Source organism: Aptenodytes forsteri, unplaced genomic scaffold (assembly GCF_000699145.1).
Source record: "Aptenodytes forsteri isolate BGI_AS27 unplaced genomic scaffold, ASM69914v1 Scaffold111, whole genome shotgun sequence".
Taxonomy (NCBI): Eukaryota; Metazoa; Chordata; class Aves; order Sphenisciformes; family Spheniscidae; genus Aptenodytes; species Aptenodytes forsteri.
In genome coordinates, this window is record NW_008794710.1 from 901307 (window position 1) to 926006 (window position 24700).

Below are 24700 nucleotides of genomic sequence, written 5' to 3' on the forward strand. Positions count from 1 at the left end.
AAACAACAAACCCCCCCCCCAAAACCAACAACCAAAAAACCCAAACAAAACCAAGAAAAACATGTGATGTGAAAAACCCTAATTGCTCATCAACAGCCGACTGATGCCCAGCCAGTCCCCGAGCAACCGCCCCCCCGGCCAGCTTTCCCCAGTTTATGTACTGAGCATGACGTCACACGGTATGGAATGTCCCTTTGGCCAGTTTGGCTGTGCCCCCTCCCAGCTTCTTGTGCACCTCCAGCCTTCTCAGTCGGTAGAGCATGGAAAACTAAAAAGTCCTTGGCTGGTGTAAGCATTACCTAGCAACAACTAAAAAACATCGGTGCGTTATCAACTTTGTTCTCATCCTAAATCCAAAACACTGTACCAGCTACTAGGAAGGAAATTAACTCTATCCCTGCCGAAACCAGGACAGAGTGAAACAACCGTTAGAAGCTTGGGGACAGATTTTTTGCAGGAGAAGAGTTGGCATTGATTTTTCAGCCTAGAGGGTGTTAGGGTTGGCAGGTTGGGTGCGCGATCAGAGTGGGAGTGGACGATCAACGTTAGGGAAATCTGCAGCTTCAGCTACTACAAAACCAAGGAGAAACTCCATCTGAAATGTTTAAAACTTCTATTTGTTGGCTTCAGAGGCTCTTTGCTAAACAAGAGGCATTCTTATTCTATCATCTTATGCTTCACCCATCATGAAAAAGGGAGAGTTTAGATTTAATTCCATTCCATGTAAGATTAATATATTTTTCTCCCCACTTCTCTCTTACCCTTACAACAGAATGCTCTCAGTTTTTTTTCTCAGTTATTTCTCAGCTGCTTTCCCTTAGGAGGGAGAAATATCTCATTTTTCACACAGCCTTTTGTTTGCTGGAGCTCCTGATGTTACACCAATGCACCACTGCCCATTCCCACAATAGGTCAGGCAGGTATCGTTGGTGTGTCTGTCTGCTCCATGCTCTTCTTTTGCTGTTTATAAGTAACCTATCAAACTGGCTTTAATATCAAGATTATTTCCTTGCAAAGTCAAATTGTCAAACTGAGCTTCAGCAGTGAGCATTGAGTGTTTTTGGTCTGTTCCACCTGCAAACTGCCAAGCTGGATAGGAGAGCAGCATGTGCTCTACATGGTCAGTCCGCTACCAGTAACCTCTGACTCGGTCTGAAGGTACGGGATGTGCTTTATGAGTATTTTTTCTGTTGGCAACATTTTCTGGATGTGCAAAATAAAGTGACCCAGACTGTTTCAGCACGGGACTTGTCTAAACCAAGGTGTAGAAATTTCTTTAAGGATTGTATTGTGAAAGGTGAATAACCACATTCAGAATTCCTATGCTGACAATTGTTTGTCTTTTCTTTTAAAGATAAAACAATCAAGTTATGGAAAATTACTGAAAGAGATAAGAGACCAGAGGGGTACAACTTAAAAGATGAAGAAGGAAAACTTAAAGATCTTTCTACAGTAACATCACTGCAGGTAAGCTGCTGTCTTTGTCCAAAATCCAGTTGTTTCTGTACGAAGAAGGTAGTCATGGGTGCGAACTCAGTAAAAGATTTAAGTATGTACCTAATGCTAAGCATATATATGATTATTCTTATTGAAGTTCTAGCTGACTGATAAGGTCTTGAATCTGTCACACATTTTCAAGTCACAAATGCTTTATGATATAGTGACTAACACAAATATGTTTAGAGAGTTTATGTCAGTTTTATTCTTCCTGATAAAGTTCTCTCAGCGTGAATTAACGTGCTTTCACACAGGATTCTTTAGCCTGGTGTGCTGGAAGCAGTCTACTTGTAATTAATATTAAACAGTGTTCTTGCTTCATTCAGAGCAACTGAGTTAAAGACGGTACACCAAATTTCAGTCTCATCTTTATTTCAGTAGTATAAAAGAATTATCTCCTATCTGAAGAGTGGGATTTGCAATAGTCTGTGCTCCAGTGAATGTGAGGTTCTGCATTCATGGAACTCATATAAGCACATATGATAACGTAATAGATTTTTGCTCTCAGATTTAATGGCTGAATTCACTCCAGGTGTTTTGGCAAAGGAAGTGCTAAAGGTTAGAACTGGAAGGCTATGTTGTATAAATGCTACTATTTCTTTATTATTAGAAACAAACAAACAACCCCCACCTCCAAAACAAGCCAATATTGTCTATTGTGAAAAAAGCCTCCAAAGTGTAAAGATTAATGGGGAATATTTATCCATTCTGTATGATTAGGCAAACAAAACCATTCCAGATTGCTTATAGTCTGAGAAGTCAAAGGCTGAGCGAACCATTGTTTTGTTCCTTTAGTGGCAAGCTAAACTCAAAGCTTTAACTTGTCTGTGTTCCTCTTTAAACTATCTTGTGGATTGATGTATGATAGATTGTTTCTGATGTGTGTTCAACAACATCGAATACTCCCAATCATGGACCACAGCCTTACAGTGTTTAACGCTTTAACAATAAGGAATAAATTGACAGTGTCTAGTTATTGAAGCATGACATTGAAGTGACACACAGGGAAATAATGAGGGCGCAATGATGAGTAATAGTCTGTGGTCTTAGCTTTTCAGGAGTATGTGTGTACGTACGGTATGTCAATACACATGTTGGCTTTGTTTTCCAAGACTTTGTTTATTATGTTTTGCTGAGATTAAAACCTTTTCACCACTTGACTTTTTTGAGAGAGACATCAAGTAGCAAAAGAAATACTGTGATTTACAGCTAACAGCAAACTCTTCAGCAAAAGCAAAATACTAGGACTTCACTGCTTGTCAGAGCCAGAGCCTCCTGCATATGTGGGACAGTAGCTCCTGCTGTGGGACTGGCCTGTTCTGTGGCAGCTGCCAGTGCCTCCCTTCCCATAGTCCAGGCATTCCAGTGCCTGCTTTCCCACAGTCCAGGCTTTCCATTGCTCTGCCTGGCTCTCCGTGGCTCTCCTGTCTCTCCCTTCCTCCTTGGCAGGGATGGCCTTGCCCAGCAATTCATCCATGGGGGAATTCAGCTTGCATACATTGTTGAGAAGTTTTATAATGTCACAGTCTTTGAATGCTTTCTCTCCATTGAAACTCTCATCATCCTAGCAAAAAATTATTTAAAATCTTACTCCTTTTCTGGTTTGTGTTTTGTTTTTTTTGGCAGGTGCCTGTATTGAAACCTATGGATTTGATGGTAGAAGTCACTCCCCGGAGAATCTTTGCTAATGGTCACACCTATCATGTCAACTCAATATCCGTCAACAGTGACTGTGAGACATACATGTCAGCAGATGATCTCAGGATTAACCTCTGGCATTTAGCAATCACAGACAGGAGCTTCAGTATCCTTTATTGTGGTTCCTTGCTCAGTGTTGATAGTATTAGTGGGGCTTAAGAGAGCTGTTTTAAAATATTTTTCTGCAGATTTTAAAATATACCTTTACTTATCAGAATCCCTGCAGTATTTGCAACAGAAAATGTTCGGATATCATAAGAGACAGCTAAGAGGTTGCAGAAATCAGGGAATTTTATGTGAAAAATAACAGTCTTGGAGTTGGTTAATGACAAGTAAATAGGAAACTGATGCCAGCTGAATGGTAACTATCCACCTGATTAGAATACTCTATACTGTTATTTCCTGAAGACATTTCATGCTGAGCTACTCTACCTTGTTTTGCTGAAAGGTCAGTCCTTACCCTGACCGTGCCCTCTGTTCTCCATCATCCTGCTTTCCAGAACCCTAATGCCTGAAATGTGCACGGTTTGGGGATAAGGCTCAGTTGCTTTGCATGAGTTGTTGTGTCTGTGATTAATGCAGTCGTTGCTCTATCAAGTGCTGGCGTCATCCTGAAAGCTGCGTTGTGGGATCATTCCAGTCATCTGTGAGGCTGCCCCTTGCACTGCAACAGGGTGGCTTGGAGGAGGAACAAAAGAAAATGTAGCCAAGAAAAGTGATTCTCTGTGTTTTGGAGAACATAAAGGGACCAGTAAGAAGAGAAATAGGTTATGGGGCCAGCTCAGAATGTTGTGTTCCTTTGGTGATTTCTTTTTAAGTATTTCAAAAGGAGTTAGAAGACTATTTCTCTGTGGATTTGTATGAGGGACTATTAGACGTCAAAGTGTCCTACTGGGGGCAAATTCCTAAAAGAAAGTACCAACGTGATGGGGTGTTCTCCCTGCCTCTGGTGATTGTTTATATTTCTTCCTTCATAGGCCAGATCATCTGTGAAGCTTAATCCGTGCTTTGTTAATGTCACAGGAAACATTTTCATTAAATCAAACTACTCAATGTCCTTAAAAAACTGCCTTTGCAGGATCAAGTGACAGGTGCCTTTACCCTGGGGACTGTAGGGAATATCTCCTCAGTTTGTTTCCGAACTCGTATTCTTTTTCTGTCTTTCACCTGTCTAGATTAAGCAAGCTAAATGGTGCCCTCTTTAATATGACTGTTTATATAGGACCAATTTATATGTGGTTCTTCAAAGTCCAGCTATGTCTGCCTTCGATATCCAAGCAACTGTACTTCCATTCTTTAGTAAGAGAGAACAGAGTAGGAAAATCGTTTGTCAGCACACCTATATGGAGTAGCAGCGTGTCTCCTGACAGTGTCTTCCTCACTGTAGCTTCACCTTCCAGTCTTGTCTCTGTCCTGGACACTTTTATACGTGGCTACTGTGTGTTCTCCTCTACTGTGTATCCTCCTCTTTCTTCTAAAGCAGAGCAGTGAGTCAGACCAAGCACAGCAATCTCTGTATGTCTGTGTATGATAACCAGATCACACTCCAGAATACTTATACAAGATAAGTCTTTGCTTTTGGCAATCCCTTTTATTGTGTTAAAAGCTGTTTTATAAACTATGGCTTGCCAAGAGAAATATTTCTGACAAGTTTTAAAAAACCAAATAGTTACTATAGTTCGTGAGGACAGCATGAGTTTTTATTAAGTCATTTGCCACGCTAAGAGCTTATTGACAGAAATATCAGCCCCAAATGAATTTTTAAACCCCAAATGTGTGTAAATCTTTGAAAAGAAAAGGTTTACTATGGGAGTATTGATAGAATCAGAACAAAAGTATTGTGAATATGGTAGTGTAAAATAATTCTTAGCATTTATGCAGAGCTTTTTATCTTCACATCCTTTGTATGTGTTGATCAATTTATCCTTACAAAAGATTAAGAGGCTGGTAGATAGATGAATTTGTCTACTATTTTGTGGATGAGGAAATTGAGGCAGAAAATTTAAAGAAATTGCTTATGAAAACTATAAATTTCATAGCCCTGATTAACAACATTTCATTTGCCCTTAGTAAGAAAACACTTGTATGCAGGCTTCAGAACCACTTGGCCTCCAATAATGTTTCAAATTCTAGCAATATACTAGGAAAGAGCTGAAAAACAGACTTAGTCTTACAATCGTAACTACTACCGTATGTCTTGATGGAACAGCATGGATAGCAAAATTATCTGAGATTGAATTAACTGTTTAGGGTGTTATTGCTTCTACTCCTGTATGTTCAACTGCTGTATTCGGTGACAGCTGCATGGACTTTGTTTCAAGCATTAGCACACCCCTGTCGTTGAATATTTACTGATAAAAAGTGTTTTAGAGTTTCTGATTGAATCATTGCTTTAACTCTTAAAACATGATACCATTTATAGTAGCACGCTCGATTTCTGAGTATGTTCTAAGAAGATGATGAGGGGGAAATTAAGAGTGTGTTTCTGTTTTAGGATAGGAAACTTTTCCTGTATCTGGGTGGCTTTGGGATACTTACGTGGATGACTTTGGAATAACTGGCTTTCTATCCTGGATTGGGATACAGATATTGCTGCTTCTTTTAGATACACATGAATGAACATCTGGGAGGACTGTGATGAGAGAGTTTAGGCAGTGATAGGAGAGAACGCTAGGTAAAGGGATGGTCAATGCTAGGGGCAAACCGTTCTTGCTAAGCTGGCCATGGTGGCAGCAGATTGACTTTTGTGGCTGGATACCAGTATGTATTCAAGAGAGCAGACCTAGTTAAATAGGCTGTATCCACTTCTGTTTCAGACAATATAAGCTGTATCTGTACTCAGTTGTCCAAACCAGATCATCAGGCAGATTACTTTTACTTAATTCTTTGATAAACAGAAAAGTTGAGATAGATGTTCCAAAAGAAGGTGAGATAGTTACAGAATATTGCTCGTATTGGGGAATTAACTGGGAGACCACGGTAACTGGAAGAAGGGGACGAGTAAGTTAAATTTGCATCAGTCTTTCCACAGGTATCTTTTTGTTCATATAGAGCCCTGTAAGTCCATGTAAAATTGCAGGGGCACGTTTTCCACTAGATTTCAACATCTGTCCCATCTCTCCTACAGGAAACCCAGTTACATAAAACTCTCCTGGAAGTAGATGAGCTTCTGGTAAAAACATTGGGTGTGCCAGTTGCAATTAGGACTAGACATATTAAGATGAAAAAATTCTGCCAAGCAAACAGTTTAAATTATAAATGAATGTTGGTGGGCTTGGTGCCTTCTGCAACACACTTAGGGGGACAGGCAGGAGGAGGCTCAGGCAGTTTTAAAAATGCTTGCTTCACATCTTTTTACTAGATGCAAAATGGAAATGAAGCATCTTGCTGTTTTACATGCAAGGCTTGATTCCTTGAAATACATGTTTAAAACAATAAATAGAAAACATTTTGGTTTGAAGTGGCATTTGTTAATAAGGGATCTGGCTGTGATGTGTATTTGTCTTTCTACTTTCCCTCAGAGGCAGCACTGCTACATATAATGAACTACAATCTGTTTACCCAAGAGGCTGGTTGTGACAATGACACAAACAACAAGTACAGTGGTAGAGTTTCTGGACATTCAGCTCATGTTTGAACATCTTTACAAGTTGCATGGGAAACGCTGGAGAAAGAATGGATTAGCAGTGGTATGCTAGGGTGTTTTTCAAGTAAAGTACTTTGTCTTATAGAATTTTATTTGAGACCAGTTGGGTTATAACCATTATTTTAGCAGTTTTACAGATCACTGAGAATCGTTCATTTCTTTGAAAATGAAAAGACAAAGCAATGCAGATATTAATTTAAACCTCTTTCTGTCTTCTTTGGAAAATATTTTAAATCAGCTTTGCAGACTTTGACCAGAATATTTGCCTTAGGTAAAGCCTTAGGCAAATAAAGTACAATTAGTGGTTTTCTGGTTTGCCTTTGTATTAGCATAAACGCTAACTGGGGTAAAAAGCAGACAAGTGAGTTTTATGCTGTGGCTGTGTAAATTTTCATGAGGAATAAGCAAGACTGCTGTACGTTGCTTCCCACTTGGAAGCAGCTTTGCCCAGTATTGTTTGGGCAGGAGGAGGCAAGGGAGAGGAGGAGGTGAGAGAACAGGAAGGGGGAAGGTCAGCTGGCAAATAATTGCACATATGAGGCTTTTCTTCGCTAAAAGGTTTAATGTGTTTGGTTATGTTATGGAGAACGAGAGTCAGTGTCCTTAATTATGGATGATATTCTTCATTGGAAAAGAAGTGAGGTAAAGGTTGCTGTATTTGTTAATATTCGGTCTGAAATGGCTTAGCAGTGTTGCCCATAGCTTAAGCTTTTAGATAAGTCATCTTGGGTGTAGTGAATGAGAAAACAGGACTGCTGGAAGCGTATTCATAAGGCTTACTTCACATCAGCAGCAATCTTTGGACTATCTAGCTGTACTAAATATTCTTTATGAGAATGTATTTGGATTGCTCACAGAACTATGTTGCTCATAGCACTTGAACTCCCTTCATTTCCTGGTAGCACACTGTTTCACTCTAGAGGCTGTCATGGCATTGCTATGGAAACAACATCACCATTTCCAGCATGTACTCATCTTGAGACTCATCTTGACTAAAATACTCATTTCTCAGTCAGATCAATATAGTCCAGGGTTACCCTGTTTTAATAAAAAATTCCTTCTTCCGTGTCCCAAAAGGGTTAAGCTAATTAGCAAATCACCATAGGGCCTTCTTATAGTCTAATGTATTCCAGTATTTGAAGTATATCATGGATAGTCAGATCGTTAGGCACCGTATCTTGGGGAAATTAATTTACTTAAGAAGTAAACAACAACAAAAAAGAAAAGAAATAGAAAAACCAAAATAACATGGTACATTGATGGAGACCACGTCTGTGGCAGCCCATTGTGCACCTGAATATAGTGCATATATAGGGCACATATAGTGCTCTGGGAGCAGCCCCCAGGCTGGGAAAGATAGATAGCCTTACCAAATTCCTGTTACCTGCCTCAGTGCTAAGCATTTGAATGCTAAACTGAAAGCAAATCTGCAGTATTCTCTTGGCATTTGCGGAGCTGTAAGCTGGCAAGTTTATGCCCTTGAGTGAGATAAGGTTGTTTCTATAAAAATTCCTCAGCCAGGATGACTGTGCACAAGCTGTGTGCACAAGGATGCATTTTCTGCGCTCTTGAAAAAATGCCTTTGCTGCACGAGAACCTGCTGCCACCCCCACCCACAGCACTGTTTTCCTCAGGCATGCGCTTTCTGTTTGGGGAGATGGCAGACATTATTTCTCTTCTTTTGAGAGCTCTGTGTATAACATTTTAGCACTTCCTATTCTATCAAGAAAGATTCTGCCAATCTGTATCATGTATTTAAAAGGTATATATTATACCATGGAGTCATATTCTAGCTGAGTTGCTACTCACAACATTTGAGTAGCTTTTCCCAAAATTTGTGGTGGCGTTTTATTCTTTACTTCCCAGAGTCTCTCCTTCTCCCACATGCGTTGTCTCTGTCTCTCTCTCCTTTAAAGGAGAATGAAGATGTCTGCAAAGCTAAAAGCAGGTCTGTAAGTTAGAAGTAGAGGATTGCAGAGGTACTATGCACCCTGTTTTCATGGTTTGGCGAGCTCTTTTAAAGTGTCACTATTGAGAAATGGTTGCTTTGCTTTTCTAATTAAAACAATCCTATGTGAACAACTGTTGAAAGTAGCTTTTTTTCCCTCAAGCTGATTAGGTTCTGGATTGATGTAATGCACTCTTTAGTCTCCACTTTTTTTAGCAGGGGAACACTGGTCTTCTAGTAAAAATAAGAGTTGACAGTAGTAAAAATAAAGATTTTGACACCTAACTCACATCTGAGTACTGTCAACTGGAGGTTTTCTGTGCATTTTGATAAATGTTGAATTGTACTCTAATTTGAGGTAAACTACTAGAAATGCTGACTAATGGCTCCAGTGTCCCATCTTGCAAAGCCATGGGGAAGGACAGTATGTAGAGGAAAAAGGATAAAAAATAAAAAAGAAGAAATTCTATTGCATGAAACTTGTGAATACATGAAGTTCACACCAAGTATCAATACTTAACTGTTAGGTTCTTTGCTGCATTGCTATTTCTCATCTGCCAATAATTGCATTGTAAACTGGTCATGACAGAGATCTTTCCTCCTCTGTATTACTGAAGTGGTTGACATACTTTAACACAATTAAATACTTTGCAATAAAAATATTTTAAAATAATTGTAATAAAATTTTGAGGTTAGTCAGTCTTAGCCCCACTTTTTAGACTCAGTTAAACAAAGACTGTTATAGCCAAATAGGTTTGCTGGAGTTTCCACCCAAAATCTGAATATTGCCCGGCGAGATTCCACTTTCTGTTACTTCCATCCATATTCTAATTCTGCATTAGATAAAGTGGCAAACTGTTCAGGAGAGAGAAATCCTGTAAAAAAGGTAACAGAGATGAAGAAGTGGTAGGAAAATGGTTTTGTTTTGGAAAAATAGAAGTCAGTGTATCTTTGCTCTATAGGATCTGTTAACTGCCAGAATGCAATGGGGTGGAATTTCAATGAGCACCAACAGAGGTTTTTTGCTAGGGATCACTTGCTTTAATGGACAGAGAAAAATAATATAGTGTTTTCAAAAAAATATATGACAATTCTAACCTTGCAAAAGGTAATCAGAAGCAAAAACTTTGTTGCCCAGTGAAATGAATCTTTACATTGCCAATGCTTAGCATTCAGTCATTTGATGATGAATTTAGGAAAAGGGTTGTAGTACTTAAGCCTGCTTATTTCTCCCAAGAATTTGCTGTTCAAGTTACTCTTATCTGAAGCAATGGAAAAGTTTTCCATTTGAAAAATGACTATACTAGATGGAAATTCATGGTTATCCATTTAGCAATGATTAGCGATTAATTTGAGGTTGTTTTTAAGTGATGTGATTTTTGAAGCTCTGCAAAATGGCAGTTTCCATTGACTTTGCCTGTTAACTTTTGGGTTTGAGATCTTTCAGCTTAGAGTATTTGTGCATTAAAAATAAATTATTTTGAAATTACCTATGCAACTGTAGATACCAAATCACCCAGTAACTTGAGGATCATTTACACTGGTGTAGTTCAGTATTTAGTTTTGCTAAAATGTGATTAATAGATTGGCAGAAGATACTGTAGTTCTTGCATAGTTCTTACTCGTAATGCTGAATATTTGTGTGTCAGCAGAGCATCATATGTATGAGTGGCAACAGATCATAGGTCATATACTGAGGCTCAGGAGTAGGAACAAGCACCAGCATAAAGCTTATAAAGTGCTGCTGGTGGGACTGCAAGAAAGTGCTGTCCTGTATACATATGATGGTGCTTAAGGGTATTAAAAGAATTCTTGAAATCGTGAAAAATAGTCCCTCATTTCTGGAAAGATTCTTTGCATTAAGTAGTATAAGAAATTCATATAGTCTTTTTCAGATGCCCCAGAAAACTAGAGGATAAAGTTCTGTTTTGTAGGGAGGCCTGAGATGTGTTTCATATCTGACTAGAGTTTTCATGCTTTTTACATACTGACTTAAAGCTTACCAAATACATTAAGTTTATAAATGGTTGCCTGAGTTGGGCTCTTCCATACAGTATTTTTGGGCTTTTTCAATTGGTATTGTGGACCTGGAAAAGCAAATATGACTATAATATTTGATCTGACTACAGTAGTTATTGAAGAAGAAAGAAGGATGTTTTGCTACTGTCAAGGTGAAGTACACATATGTTATTTCTTGTCTAAAGTGCTGACCCACCCAAATTCTGATATTCTCCTTTTATTTTACTCTTGGTGAGCTTATCCAGAAGTAAATCCTTTAATGCATGAAAGTAGAAAACACTTTGTGTGTTCTTTAGTTGTTGGGAGGACTTCCTCATTGTACTGAGAAGTTCACAAATAACGGTATCTGAAATAAACCCCACTGGAAATCAAGACACAGATTTGTAGTCACGTGGGTTTAGAATAGCTTAAATTTCCAAATATCAAGTTTATGCCTCATCTTAGAAGATCCAAGGACTAGGAAGGTGACTGAATCTTCGTTAGCCAACATAAGAGTTAAAGTAAATATAGTCAGTATTTTTGGAGACAAAAAAGGTATAGTGAAATGCATTTTGGCCTCTTTTATATTTTTTTCATGCATCAATTTGCATTTACTTTATATGATGTCTGTAACATTAAGCCTCAAACTGTGATGGTTTAAACAAAGTACAGTAACCACTTTATGTTAAAATGTTAACTACATACCACACCTTACCTATGTGTACAAGCAAAGCTAGGCAGAGTTCCAATGTCAAAATTGTGTATGCACTGTAAAAAGAATATTTTAATATACATTAAACTGGAGAAAGACATCTCTTAACAGAATAAAACCCAATCATTGTTTTAATGGAGCTGTTAAGCAGTATTACTAGATATCAATGATCAAATAAAGCCTGATTTTTCTTTAAGCTGTTTTAGATTCTGCAGGGGTCCACCCTAATTGGATATGTAATACTAGATAAATAATAATTAAGAAGAATATAAAAGGAAGAAAGAATGTTCTGACTGCTAGACTGGGGACCACGCTGGCTCCATGGGTGTGTAATTAAACAATGCATCAGGCACCTGTTCTTTGTAACCACTGTAGTCAAACGTGGCATAAAGTAAAGAATTTTAAGCTTTAAACAAAATATCTCATGTGACCACCAGACTACGGATTTTAGAAATGTGGTAGCTGGGAGAGTCCTTGATGTGTGTTTTTGCTGCCTGTTAGGAAGAATGCAGTAGGGGTTCTTCTATGAAAATCACACAAGAAATGTTTTTAGTGTCAATTGAGGAATAAAATTAGTAAATAGGTAAGTATGTGTAACTGTAAGTTGTCATCTTCTCTGAACTGTATAGAATCCCGATAGTAAACGGAGCCTTTCATGAACTCTCCACAGACTCATTGGTAAGAAAAATTCTGTGTGTCCCTAGTGCAAAGTGCCAAGAGAGAACTGCATTTCTAGGATCACCTAAATGACTTTGTCTTGTAGACACTAACATAGATACAGCTTCTACAACAGGCATTGGATTGGTTCTTCTGCTTCTGTTGAGGTAAAACTACGTCCAGTTTGGACACAACATTATTTCTGATGTGGTCATCATTTATCATAGCATATCTTAATTGAGTACAGTTTTTAAGCTATTCAGAGCAGGAACAGTTGTGTGTTTATATGTTATCTTGTGCAAATTGCAGTCTTTATAACTAACTGCTGTAATTCAAATAATAGATAATAATTACAGCAGTAAGGCTGTGTGAGTAGGGACTATAAGGACCTTAAGGATGATTTATTTTCAAGAAATACAGAGGAGTCTCAGCATCTTTTAGGAGACTTTAAGTCCAGATTTAGGGAGCTCTGAAAACCATGAATAAATTTGCAAAAGTGGTCTTTCAAGACTTTTGTTTGGTTTTGTTTCTTGCCAGAGGATACTTTGTGATCCTTGTTATAAACAGTTGCTTTTTAACTATTCTCATCACCTTGAATTGACTCCTATCTCAGGAATTTGACTGTCAGCCAGAGAGAACTGGATGACAGAGCATTCTGATAGCCAAAGGAGCGATAATCAGAGCTAAACAGTATTTTAGCATTGAATCACTGACTGAGACCCTCCTGCCATACAGCTGAAATGTACATTGCAGCAAAAGCAACAATACATGGCTGGAGTGTCAGATAGCAGTGTCTTCAGGGCATGGGATAGTGCTATGAAAATATTCCCTATCTAGCCATCCTCCAAAAATAAATAAATTGGAAGAGTTGATCCTGGCTGTGAAAAACTAATTATAGCTGAGGGCTTTGCATTCTTGGCAAAGACCAGGCTCTTCCTTTTTCTGGAGTTGCTTTTAAAGAAGTTAATTTAAGGTGATTTGAGCATAGCTATAGCCTTGGGATAATTACTGCACTGCAGATTTATTGTTTAATAAAAATATTAATTTGTTAATCAGAATACATAATTTTCTTACTTATCACTCCTGTCCATACACAACTTGAATGAATAAGTATGTGATTATGTTATCCTTTTAATGGATTTCTTTATCTAACCCTCTGTCTTCTCTAATGCAGTTGTCCCCAAATAGAGACCCATACCCATTATTTAGTTGCTGCAGAGGTAAGGAAAAACATAGCCAGAGGCATTAAAACATTCTTGGTTTTTAAACTGTATAGTGAATTGAAAAAAGGAAAAAGAAAATTGGCTGGAGTTGCAGCAAATGATAAAAAGTAGTGTGAAATCCTGAGCCCGTAAAAGCCATTTCAGAACTCTTTAATAGTACATTAAAGAACAGCACAGGGATTTCACTGTATTCATGTGTTTGTAGAGTGATCTAGGCAGCGCAACTATAGAAGATACTTCGAATTTTACAATAGGTGCAAAGATGTCTTTTCACAGATCGCCATAGAGCCAATTGCTTTCCAGTTTAATTGGGACTGTTATTCTTCTGATTGTAGCAAACAAGTCACTATTTTGTGCCAGGAATGCCCTTTAAAATATCATTATCTCAAGCTTTCTCAAGTTTATTGCTATCTAAGAGAGAAAGAGCACTTAGTAGAGCTGAAATGAGTGTTAGCATCATCAACCAGATTTCCTTTTTCACCCTAGTGGTTTATTCCATTAGAATTTTCAGGTTTTATCCCGAATCTGAGATCCTTAGCAAAGAGGGACTTGGGAAATACAGCAAGGAATATTAAATTACAGATAAAGGGTCACGTTATGGAGCTGATACTCAGCTCATGTTTTAGTGTAATGTGGCTGCAGTCAATGAAGTTATTCCTGTGGAAATGGGTAACAGGATTCAATTCAAGATTTATTGTCTTACTAATTTTATTTCTTTAGTTGATGAGTTTTAATCAGTATGGTGTCATTGTGGAAGCTTTTAACTGTTTCCCTCTGGATTAATTTCTCATTGAAGCATTTTAAAAATGAGCCATTCTCTATTGTCACAGGTGCAGGTGGTGTATCCAACTTGAAAAACATGTATTATGAATTTATTGAAAAAACCATTTACACAGTTCTAGGTACAATTATAGAAAAAGATAATGTATAAATAATTTAATCAGCTCTGCCAGAAGGGAGAATTCTCTTAAATGAGTCTAATTATTCTCGTTCCCATGTGAGTTTGGACTTGAAATTAACCTTGCAAAGCACAACCTTTTGCGGAGTATTAACATAAAGAAGAAGAAAATATAACTTGCTTTGCTCATTGGCTAAAATCTTTTCACTTGAAGAGTATTCCATACAAGAATGGAGGTGTCATAAAAACGCTCACATGGTCATCTCAGGTATTGTAAAGCTTGCAGTCTGTACCTCTGTGTTCTGTTTGAGTCTTTAAAACCTTGAGACCATGGAAGCTCTTCTCACTATTGAAGTAGCCAGGGTACTTCTCATTAATGTAGACATTTCTCTCTTTTCTTTTGTCATAATACACACTGGCAAGGACTGAGCTTTAGTAGTGCCATTGCATGTGAAATTGCAAGAGTTAAGGGAGGTCACTTCTAGGACCTTTGGAATAAAAATGCTCTGTAAATAAAGGCAATATTAACTTTAACAAAGTTACAACACCAGAGTTAAGAATATTTTGACTGTTTTCATACTGACTACAAGCTATGTGACTTGTCTGGAATCAATATTCTGGAGGCACATCAAGCAAACAAACAGGCATACAGCTGTGATTATTGAACCCCTTTGCCTTGGAGAATAATCTTGGTGTTTCAAACTCCTGGAACCCGTATTTCTCTGCAGTGCCTAGAGACCAAGCTAATGGGCATTTTTGTAAATCCTTTCATATAAATTAAGCAACTAGATAATAAGTCCTGCCAAAAGGTTTTAATCAGGTGTTTTATATAATTTAATATAGATTATTTGGAAAACTTTCACTATGGAGTTTCTCATGACACCTGAATCTGTTCCTCATTTTCATTTTCACATTGCTCATGTTCAGGGATTTCTTGGCAGTGCAAAGTTAGTTGCAGGCAGAAATATCAGTATGAATTATGAATGGAAACCTTTATTAGTATTTTTAAAGGACCTATTTTTCAGAAGCATCTGGGTATTTTTGAAGATAGTTTTACTTGACTACTTCCATGCCGGGAAGGGGAGAGCGTTATGCTCTAGAAGACACTTCTAGCTAGATAATTTTGCAAAAAAATGAGTCCTTTGTGACTTGAATTGTAACTTCACTTAAAATATGGAATTATTCTACTCTACTGGGGTACAAATACTGCTGTATTGGGCTTTTCTGCAAGGTATATGGAAGAATAAATTGCATGTAGGGAAAGAATCCCCCCTCCCCCAAATGCTCTAAATCTATACCCTCCTGCTGGAAGTTCTGTGTCAGCCTTTTAATAGGCAGATCTTCCTCAGCTGCATGGGATTTTAATACTTATCAAGAAGAAATTTCTTGATGGTATTACCTGTTGGTGCATAGGTTATTAATTAAAAAAAAAAAAAGACATTTTATCTCTTCTTTCCTGTAAGTTATGTGGGAAACAATCCTTGGCTACTTTTAAAATAGAGTTTAGAAAGTTATATATGTTGTATTTCTCCATACCACCAGGGACTGGATTCAGCAAACCAAGTAGATCCCTCTCAGTTCTCTTTTAAACATCTCATTGATTTCAGGAAGGAAGGTTTGTGAATGATGAGATGATATTGCTTTAGTTTATAATTTGTCCTTGTCTTATTATGTTGAACTTGCACTCTTTTCTTGGAACCCTTGCTAGTATGTGATACATGGTGCCACTTACCGTACTGCATAGAAGAGTACTGCTTAAGAGAAGCTGAGCCAGGTGACTTAATAGGTCTCTTCTATTAATAATTTGTATGTACCTGAGGCTCTTCTGCTATTAATCATAATTCATTAATATGCAAATATATCAACTAAATATGCCTTTGCAGCCTTTCAGTGATTGAGTACTGTACGCAGGAAAATGCAGATGTGCATTTATGAAGACAGGTCTTTCTCTGTTGACTCATCCACTTAATTTTGCTCTCAGCCGTGTGTATGCAGATAATGATTTCTTTGCTCTTGAAAATTTGAATGTGCATATGGTTGTGGCTAAAGCAGGCATGTGACTGTGTCTACAGATGAAAATGTGGGTGTTCTGTTCTAAAAAACAAGCCAAAAATTCAGTTCTTAAATAAATTAAAATTTTCCAGTATCTACTTCTAAATTCATTATTCTCTAAGTAAATTAATGATTGCAATGTATATGAGCAGGCCTGTCTATGAGAAAGTTTTGACATGACTTGCACCATTTTAAATACTGTCTTTCCTAGCAGTGCTATTCTACAGTTCTCTGCTTTCAATGCTTATTCAAATGTTGCAGCTACTCCGTAGGCAGTTTCTCTTATATATTAGATTTGTTTTTCTTCAACTCGCATACAGCAAAGTCTGTGACATTTACTGAATGTATGGCAGTAAAAGCAATTTCCTAAAATTTGACTAAGTACATTTAAAATACGTTGATTGTTTTTTCAAGTCATATTTGCGTAATGGAGACTTGAGGCTTTCTTGCTGCTTTCTGATTTTGTTTTACTGACATAATAGGAATGCAAAGTAATTCTGATGTTACAAGGATCAGAATGAGATCTCTCAAATTCAGAATGAGTCTTTAGACTGGTCTGCATTCTGGGGAAAAAATTCCAAAAGACAAATGTAATAATAACAAAAGAACCTCTCAAAACCAACTAACCAAGAAAAGAACGGAGTGAAAACTCACATGCTTGGAGTACTGTGGGTAGGGAGGGGAGAGACCACGAAAGCAGAATCCAGAACTATTGCTCTTGCTGACCCTTAAGCTGACTTTTGCCAAATCTTTGCCACTTCATGCCTCAGTTTCATTATCTGTAAAACACCGACACCAATACTGGCTCTCCTTTGCTTTGAATTTAATGACTGGAAAATGTTTCCTAATACTACTTTTAATTTCTTGCCAAATGTCTCCAATTCCGAATGAAACTTGAGACGGAAGGTCCAGGAGTTGCAGCTTTGGTTCAGAAGTTTGGTATTTAAGTTCTGTCCCTGGCTTCCTGTTCAGCCTTGAACAAATCTTGTTAGTCCCTTAATCTTGAGGGACTCTGGTTCCTATCAGCTGCCAGTTAAACCGGTGCCATCTTGGTTCCTAAACACATTTAAAGGGTCTGAATGTTGACCTTTGTGCTCCGCATGTTTTGTAAGTTTTATGGTGTTAGAAGACAGAAATAGAAAGCTAAATTAGGCACGAATCTGGCTGAAGCTTTAGATATTAGATTGTGAGGAAGCACGGCCCATCTTGTCCTGACAGTGGTATGCCAAGTATAAATGTGAGGCTGTTGCCCAAGGAGCACCGCTCCAGCACGCAGACCTCCTTATTATCCACACTGTATAAATGTGTATCACCAGTAAGAGAGGGGGATGTACTGAATATATCATCGTATCTCTGGGTGAGCTAGATCTCAACAGTAGCTTAGTTTTTATACTTCTTGTTTACCTAACAAGGCCAAATTCTCTTTTGTAGCTAGTTCTAGTTGAGTAGCTGGAAAGTTTATTGCTACTGCGGCCTCTTAGCTATGACCATGTCTTCTTTCACTAACATCTCTTTTTCATCTAATTTAGGCTGTAATGCTTGAGTTAAGAAATCTCAGAAGTCCACAGAACTGTATTAACATTAGTTAATCTCTTCTTTGTATGCACTTTGTACTTGTTCTTTATATTATGAGCAACCCCTTTACTTTGTGTTTGCACAGCACCTAATGTAATTGTCTATGACTTGGCCTTCCACATAAAGCTAAAAGCCCATAGCAGTTTTTGCTCTTTCTGTATCTCATAATCCTGATACGAGGAAAAATACAGAAAAAAAGCTGTCAGAAGCCTTTGTACTATCATAATGGCACTATCTAAACACCTTTGATGGAGACGTTTTATTGCCAATCAAAATCAAGCCATTTAAATTGATATTTTCAGCAAATCACCACCAGTATGAGAGTGTTGCCAGAGTTCCCAACTCCAGTATGATGTCTGAAGAATCATTGTTATAAAGACCATGGAACTAAAAATGGAACTGGGCTGACATTGTACTACTAAGTAATTTTCAAGTATGGATCAATACCTTGCATTAGCAGATATTAGGTCCAAGACAGCTCGAAGGAACACACACTTGTGCAGCGGTTTCTGCTTTTGTGGTTCAGAAGAGTCAAATGGTACAGACAATGTAATTGCAACTCTCTGGGCTTTTAATAAAACACATACAGTACATGCTTTTAGTGGAGCAGTGGGCAAATGCTGTGTGATAAAAAGCATTGACACTGTGGCTATTAGGAGTACTTAGAATATAAATACTGGGTCATCTCTCTGCCTAAGGTAAAACACTGGAATTTGAAGAAAAGGCCAAATCCATTAACCTATTGACAATCCATTCCAGAAACTCTTGACTCTTGGACAACAGGTCTGAAAGTCTCAGATTCAGAAGCTGGACCCTATCCAACGGTGTCCTTACTGTCATGACATGCCTATTGTAGAATTGTCATTCAACAGTGAAAACATACAGTGTATCTTTAAGAAATGAGAAGAAAGGAGTAAGTGAATGGTTATTTAAAAGTTAAGGCTTGCTTCTTTCTTTCGTAATAAGATTGATGTAATCACATCATGATGTTATCAAGCTTACTGAGGCCTGATTCTGTCCCTGCTCACCTGATGTACACAACCTGCAAGAAAACTGTAGCCATTTGAAATTAATTCCCTCAGCTGGCGCATGGTATAGGAATGATATAACCACCATGTAGGAAGTGTAAAACTGGTAGAGCTTGATTTTTAAGCATCATAGTTCCCTCCTTGAAATGAAAATAGCGTGCACTAAATGACTAACAGAGGAAACCACTCAGAGTAATGCTTATATTAAAAGTGTAGAGCCTCAGCAGGACCACAGTAATCGATTACCCTAAACTGAAGCGCTGGCAGCTTCTATGACTTGCTATTGATTTCAGCTACTAGTCAGTGAATCTTTCTAGGACTAGGCTGGAACGTAGGTGTGAGATGCAGACAAAATTAGGAGCTGGAACAAACCTCTGTGGAAAACACAGGGAACAGCCAGGTTTGGGAAGATATGCTAAAGTTTATTTTTTGAAAGTGCTTAAAAATTGCAACAACCCAAGCAGGGGTAAAAATGAAGTGTCACAACAGCATATGTTGAAATAAGACAGATGAGAATTTTGGTTTTCTTGTGAAGTTATTATGGAAAATTCTGTCTGGCTTTCTAAAGAAAGCCTCTCTCCTCCATTGCAATTGAATAAAGGGGGGGCAATTAATTTTTTTTCTGTAGCCTTCGTCTGACTATACAAATTATTTCCTTCTTGAAGTGAACCCACAAGTCATATAAAAATGATTCCAAAATAATGATATAAGATTCAGTCCTTTATATGCTATAGCTTGTGAGTTGCAAGTTTGTTTTCTACAAAATTCAGTTTCTTGTAGAATTCCTTGATGGTTTCAGGAGGACGAAGCAGCTGTTTCTTTATGCATACAGTTCGCTTCAAAGGGAATTTAATCTGTTTTGAGGAGACTGCTGTTTCCATTATCATACAGGGAAACTCATTCTGGAACCTTTTTTGCTCAGCAGGAACCATATGTATTTTCCACATTCTCGTTATACATGTTTTGGCATGAGCATAAAGCAGGCGTGCTCATTTATTTTCTAGCTGATCAAGAGAAGAAGTCTGATTAATGTGAATTTTGGATCAAGGTGAGGGTCATCTTTGTAACCTGCACTAAAAGGAACTTTATGGAGTGACTGCTCCCAGAGGGGGATATTTCTGTTAGATCAGTGGCCCAGAGGCAGTGGAACAAATCTTCTTCCTCCTGTCATCGTCATTTTAATATCAGCTGCACAACAGCCGCACAAAATACTGGATTAGACCTAAACATACCATGTAACTGAATCGTGTACTGAGATCGCAACCCTCACACTGCGTATCATTGCAGGTTGTTAATCATGCCTTTCCTTATGCTCTTTCCTCCTTCCTTTCCCACTGTTTTCCTTCCCTCCCTCCCCTCCCTCAGATCTTTCCCTAAAGCCTCCTTTCTTCTTTCAGTCAGGTCCTGTCCTGCCTGCTCACTCTTCTATGTTATACCTCTGTTTTTGAATAATTTTGGGAAAGCAACATAGACACTCTTAGCCAAAGTTAAAGGTCACATTGCCTTAGAGTATCTTTGGTGCCGTTCCCAAAATTAACTCTTTGTAGCTCTACTAACCCAACTGTAAGAACATCATCTCTCACCATTGTGGTCTGAAACATACTAGACCTTTCATCTCCATTTTGCTGTGGAGAGCATCTAGAAAATCTGTTGGCCTCTTCATAGCTTCATCCCGTTTCCCTGAGCTGAGCAATGGAGGGGAGACCTGGTATATAAGACGGCAAACAGTTGGGTTAAGAGGGACAGACCTGTTCTATTTTTGGCGAGCAAGAAGGTATTTTCTGTTCCTTGTTTTAATGTTAATGAATTAAGAGACTGCCAATGCATTCCAGCCCATTGCTGGCAAGGCACCAGTTCAGCCTTCCTTTAGTGCAAGTATCTATACCAGGGATCAAAATGCCTCGTTCTTGGCAAGCATGTGTGGGAGTCAAAGCAGCGTGAAGATCTTTTTCCATTTTCTTAGGGGAAATTCCTACCCTGTTCAGGCACAGGAACACCAGCTTTTTTAGGACAACAGAATTATATCCTAGTGCACTGCCAATGGTGAACTCTTTGGTCTTTCTGTCTTAGATAGCTTTGGTCCTAGTTGTTTTGTCCATGCTCTGAAAATGAACCACACTACATGTGGTACAACAGGAGTCAGATGTGACTGGTATTTCAGATGTGAGTGAACTGGGGGAGAGGCACCGTGCCCCACTCAAGACATCCCTCCATGAGATACGATTGCAAGGGAAGACGATAGCGTAGGAGGCGACTTGACAGATTTGTGCCGTTAGAATACTTTTCCTTTTAGCAATGGAATTTTCATTTAAACAGTTTCTGCCAGATTCCCTCTTCTTTGAGCTCTTCAAGTTCACCAAAGGGCCTGTTTCTGAAGCACACTGTCTGGTCCAATTTTTTTTTATTTTCCTGCCATGCAACGTTGTGCTTAAATGGAAGAAAAAGACACAAAGGGAAGATGGAAAAATAGAAATGCGAAATGTCTCGTGGGAGATGCTTGCCCTTACCATGTCATGCTAGTTTAAATACAGTTCCCACACATCACATGTCAAGCTGTACTTGATTGTTTTCAAATAGATGGCAAAAATCATGAGGGGAGGAAAATGTTCTTTTGTGTGACATGTTCTTCTTTTGATACATTGGGTTCTGTAGCTGTCAAAGCAAAGGCTGTTTTTCTATCTATTACTACAAATGTATTTGGGGTAAGTCTCTTCTGCAACTCTATTCCCTTGATTGTTTACTTCAGTACAAGTGTTATTGTTTTATTTTTTCTAAATCTAACGAAACGATGAATTTTCAGTGGTGCATTTTCTCTATGATCCTCAGTAGGCAATGAGGTTCTTTCTCAGTGGAGATTTAGATCACATCTGGAAATGCAGTCTGTTTCAAGTATTTTCTGCTTTTCTGGCAGGAGAATGGAATATTTAATTTCATTATTCAGCATAGGGTTATTCATTTCATGTAATGAAGGGAAATTCATCAATATTGTCTTCAGCATCCAGAAAAATGATACTTACCATGACTGTTTCACATACTCTATTTATATTTTATATCTTTCTCATCACTCAGCAATTATTCATTTCTCTGCTGAGAGGTGAAATTCTTGTATTGAGTTACTATAATTTCTCTGAACTCCTGAAAGCAATTCAATCACTGAAAGCAATTGCTTTTACTTAAAGATATTTCTTGATGCAGATTCACCAAATACAAATAACTGAATAAAGGTTATTTTTTCCTGTTGAATTTCAAGAATATTTAGTGATGCTTTATAAAAGGGGTAAATCAGTGTTGCTACATCTTAACATTCATTACACTAATATTAATCATGATGGATTCTTGGAGATGGATGCAAATGTGATAGTGCAAGTAAGTGGGAATGCAGTTGAAATGCAACATTAATTCATTCCCAGTTGTTATTAAATGTCACAAGATATTCATAGTTTTGCTGATATTTTCCTTTTTAAACTACTTGGTGTAAAAAACCGCAAAACATCAATGTGATGTATTTGTCTGTGCAAAGTCATCAAGATAATTATCTCTGAATCTTTTGTAGTGTGTTTAATTTCAGTGTAGTGTCCCAGATCTGCATTTTTGGGAAAGATCAAAGTACAGAGTGTAAAGGTGGTGACAGACTGTAGCCCATTCCCACAGAAATCAATTAAAGGTCTTCCATTTGGGAAGTGGGCAGGCTTAGTATCATGATATGTGGTTTCTCTTGCCATCAGTAAAACAGATTTTCTCATTTATCTTATCCTCTGAGATGTTCAAATTTTGAACATCAGCTGATTCAAATTTTATGTTTGGGGAATCCAGGCACTGAGGTGATTTCTGTTTAGGGCACTGAACTGGGACTTAGTAGATCTGGGTTTGTTCTGTCATGCATTTCCCATGTGATCTTATGCAAATCCTTTATTGCCTCTCACACAGCCTCATCAGTAAAATAGGGTAATGTTACTCTTCCTGTTCGAAGGATTTGTTAACATTTGGATGGCTTATCTACAGCGGATTGCTGAGGGCCATATGAAAATATAAAATCTTATTTAAATGTACTGCTTTACATATAAATCCTTCTTTCATTTTATGCTTCTACACCTACTGCTTTCTTATAGCCCCCTCATGGGACTCTTTCTTTCATTCTTTTCTTTATAAGTAATCTTCCACAGGCTGGCCTTGTCCTCCAAATACATGTTAATTGGGTCCTGGTTTTTAAGCTCACCAAGGCAGGTAATATGTAGGAATGGATATATATGCATTGGAGAGGCACTATCTGAGCTGTACTTCATGTGGATAATCTTTGGTGATCCAACTGATAGGTTTGTGCTTGGGAAACTAGATCTTTTATGTATTTTTGTTCCAGATATGTCCACTTAAATGATTCAGATGTACAGTTCTCAGTCACAGAAATTCATATTGATTTCAGTAGTGAGCATTGTTTACATAAAAACCCAAGAATGCCATTTCAGATACTTCTTTTGCAAGTATTCAAATAGCAAAACCAGCACTGTGCACATTTTTTTTTTAGAAAGGATATTATATTAGTATATATTCACACAAAACTATCTGCATAAATGCTTCTGTGTTTGCCACATTTGCCTTTGCAAAAGAGTACATTTATTGTTTGAGGCCAGTGAGCCTTTACTGGAGTGAGCAGATCTGAGCTGTACATTGTTACCTATCAATCAGTATTATCTGGGATAGAGCAGTGATTTCAACAGCAGCTACAGCAGATATAGCTACCTGCTCTCTATAGTGTTAATGAAAGTGAGAATTCCATATCCCCTGGAATACTGTTTCTTTGATGCCTTTCTTTGCACAGCATGGACAAGTATTGACCTACTAATGGCATCTGCTGTAAAACCGTTGCTGACTGGTGGCTCTTTGAGTTTGGTGTAGATGGGGCAGGTATGGAAATTTAAAAACACCTGACTGCCAAACAAATGAGTATATCTTTATCTAAAAGCATTAAATGTATGGACATTTACATGCTTCCTTCAAGAAGGCAGCAAGAGTCATGGTTTACCTGCAAGCAACTGCATTTTCCTTAATGAAACTTCCATTCAGACATTGTAGATATAAAGCCAGCCAATATGGAGGACCTGACGGAAGTGATTACAGCTTCTGAGTTTCATCCCCATCACTGCAATCTCTTTGTCTACAGCAGCAGCAAAGGATCCCTGAGACTCTGCGACATGAGGGCATCGGCTCTCTGTGACAAACATTCCAAGCGTAAGTCCTTGCTTCATTGAGCCCCAGATGTCATTAAAGTCTTATTATTCACAGACAGCATGTAGATGTGTGCATACCCCAGTGTATTAGCTTCTCAGTTGCAGTTGCACAGTTGAAAAGAAAACGGCAAAAGGAAGAAAATTTTCTCATCTATACAAGTATTACCTATGAACTTGATAACAGTCGTGTCTGTGACTGGTTGCCCTTGTGGTTCTTATTGCAGGGATCAGTGAAGAACCCACAAGTCTCTAGCAAAAGAGAGATGATTCCTAACAAATGAAATATTGGGGGAGGGGAGTATTTAAGTAGATGAGCATACTGTTTTGAATACACAACTGTTGTTCTGAATACTGCAGCAAGGAAATTTTGTCATTCAAACTGCCTTCAAAATTTTGAATCCATTTTCTAGATTAAAGAATGTCAGAGTCCTTCCTAAAAATTTAGCCCAGCATTCCCTATATGTACTTTTTCAATAATGTACAGATACAGAGGAAATAATGCAATAAGTAATATTGGGGGGGGGGGGGGGCGAGGAAAAAGAT

The 24700-nt window shown here is 38.1% G+C and overlaps 1 protein-coding gene across 3 annotated transcripts in view; it reads left to right on the forward strand.

Annotated features, from left to right (window-relative positions):
- PPP2R2C (protein phosphatase 2 regulatory subunit Bgamma) overlaps window positions 1-24700 on the forward strand; it is a 213680-nt gene that overhangs the window by 159429 nt on the left and 29551 nt on the right. For all 3 annotated transcript variants that reach the window (XM_019470626.1, XM_009273750.2, XM_009273751.1), the window contains 3 exons: window positions 1355-1467; window positions 3124-3301; window positions 23994-24158. In XM_019470626.1, the coding sequence (XP_019326171.1) occupies window positions 1355-1467; window positions 3124-3301; window positions 23994-24158 (456 nt within the window). The remainder of the gene's footprint in view (window positions 1-1354; window positions 1468-3123; window positions 3302-23993; window positions 24159-24700) is intronic.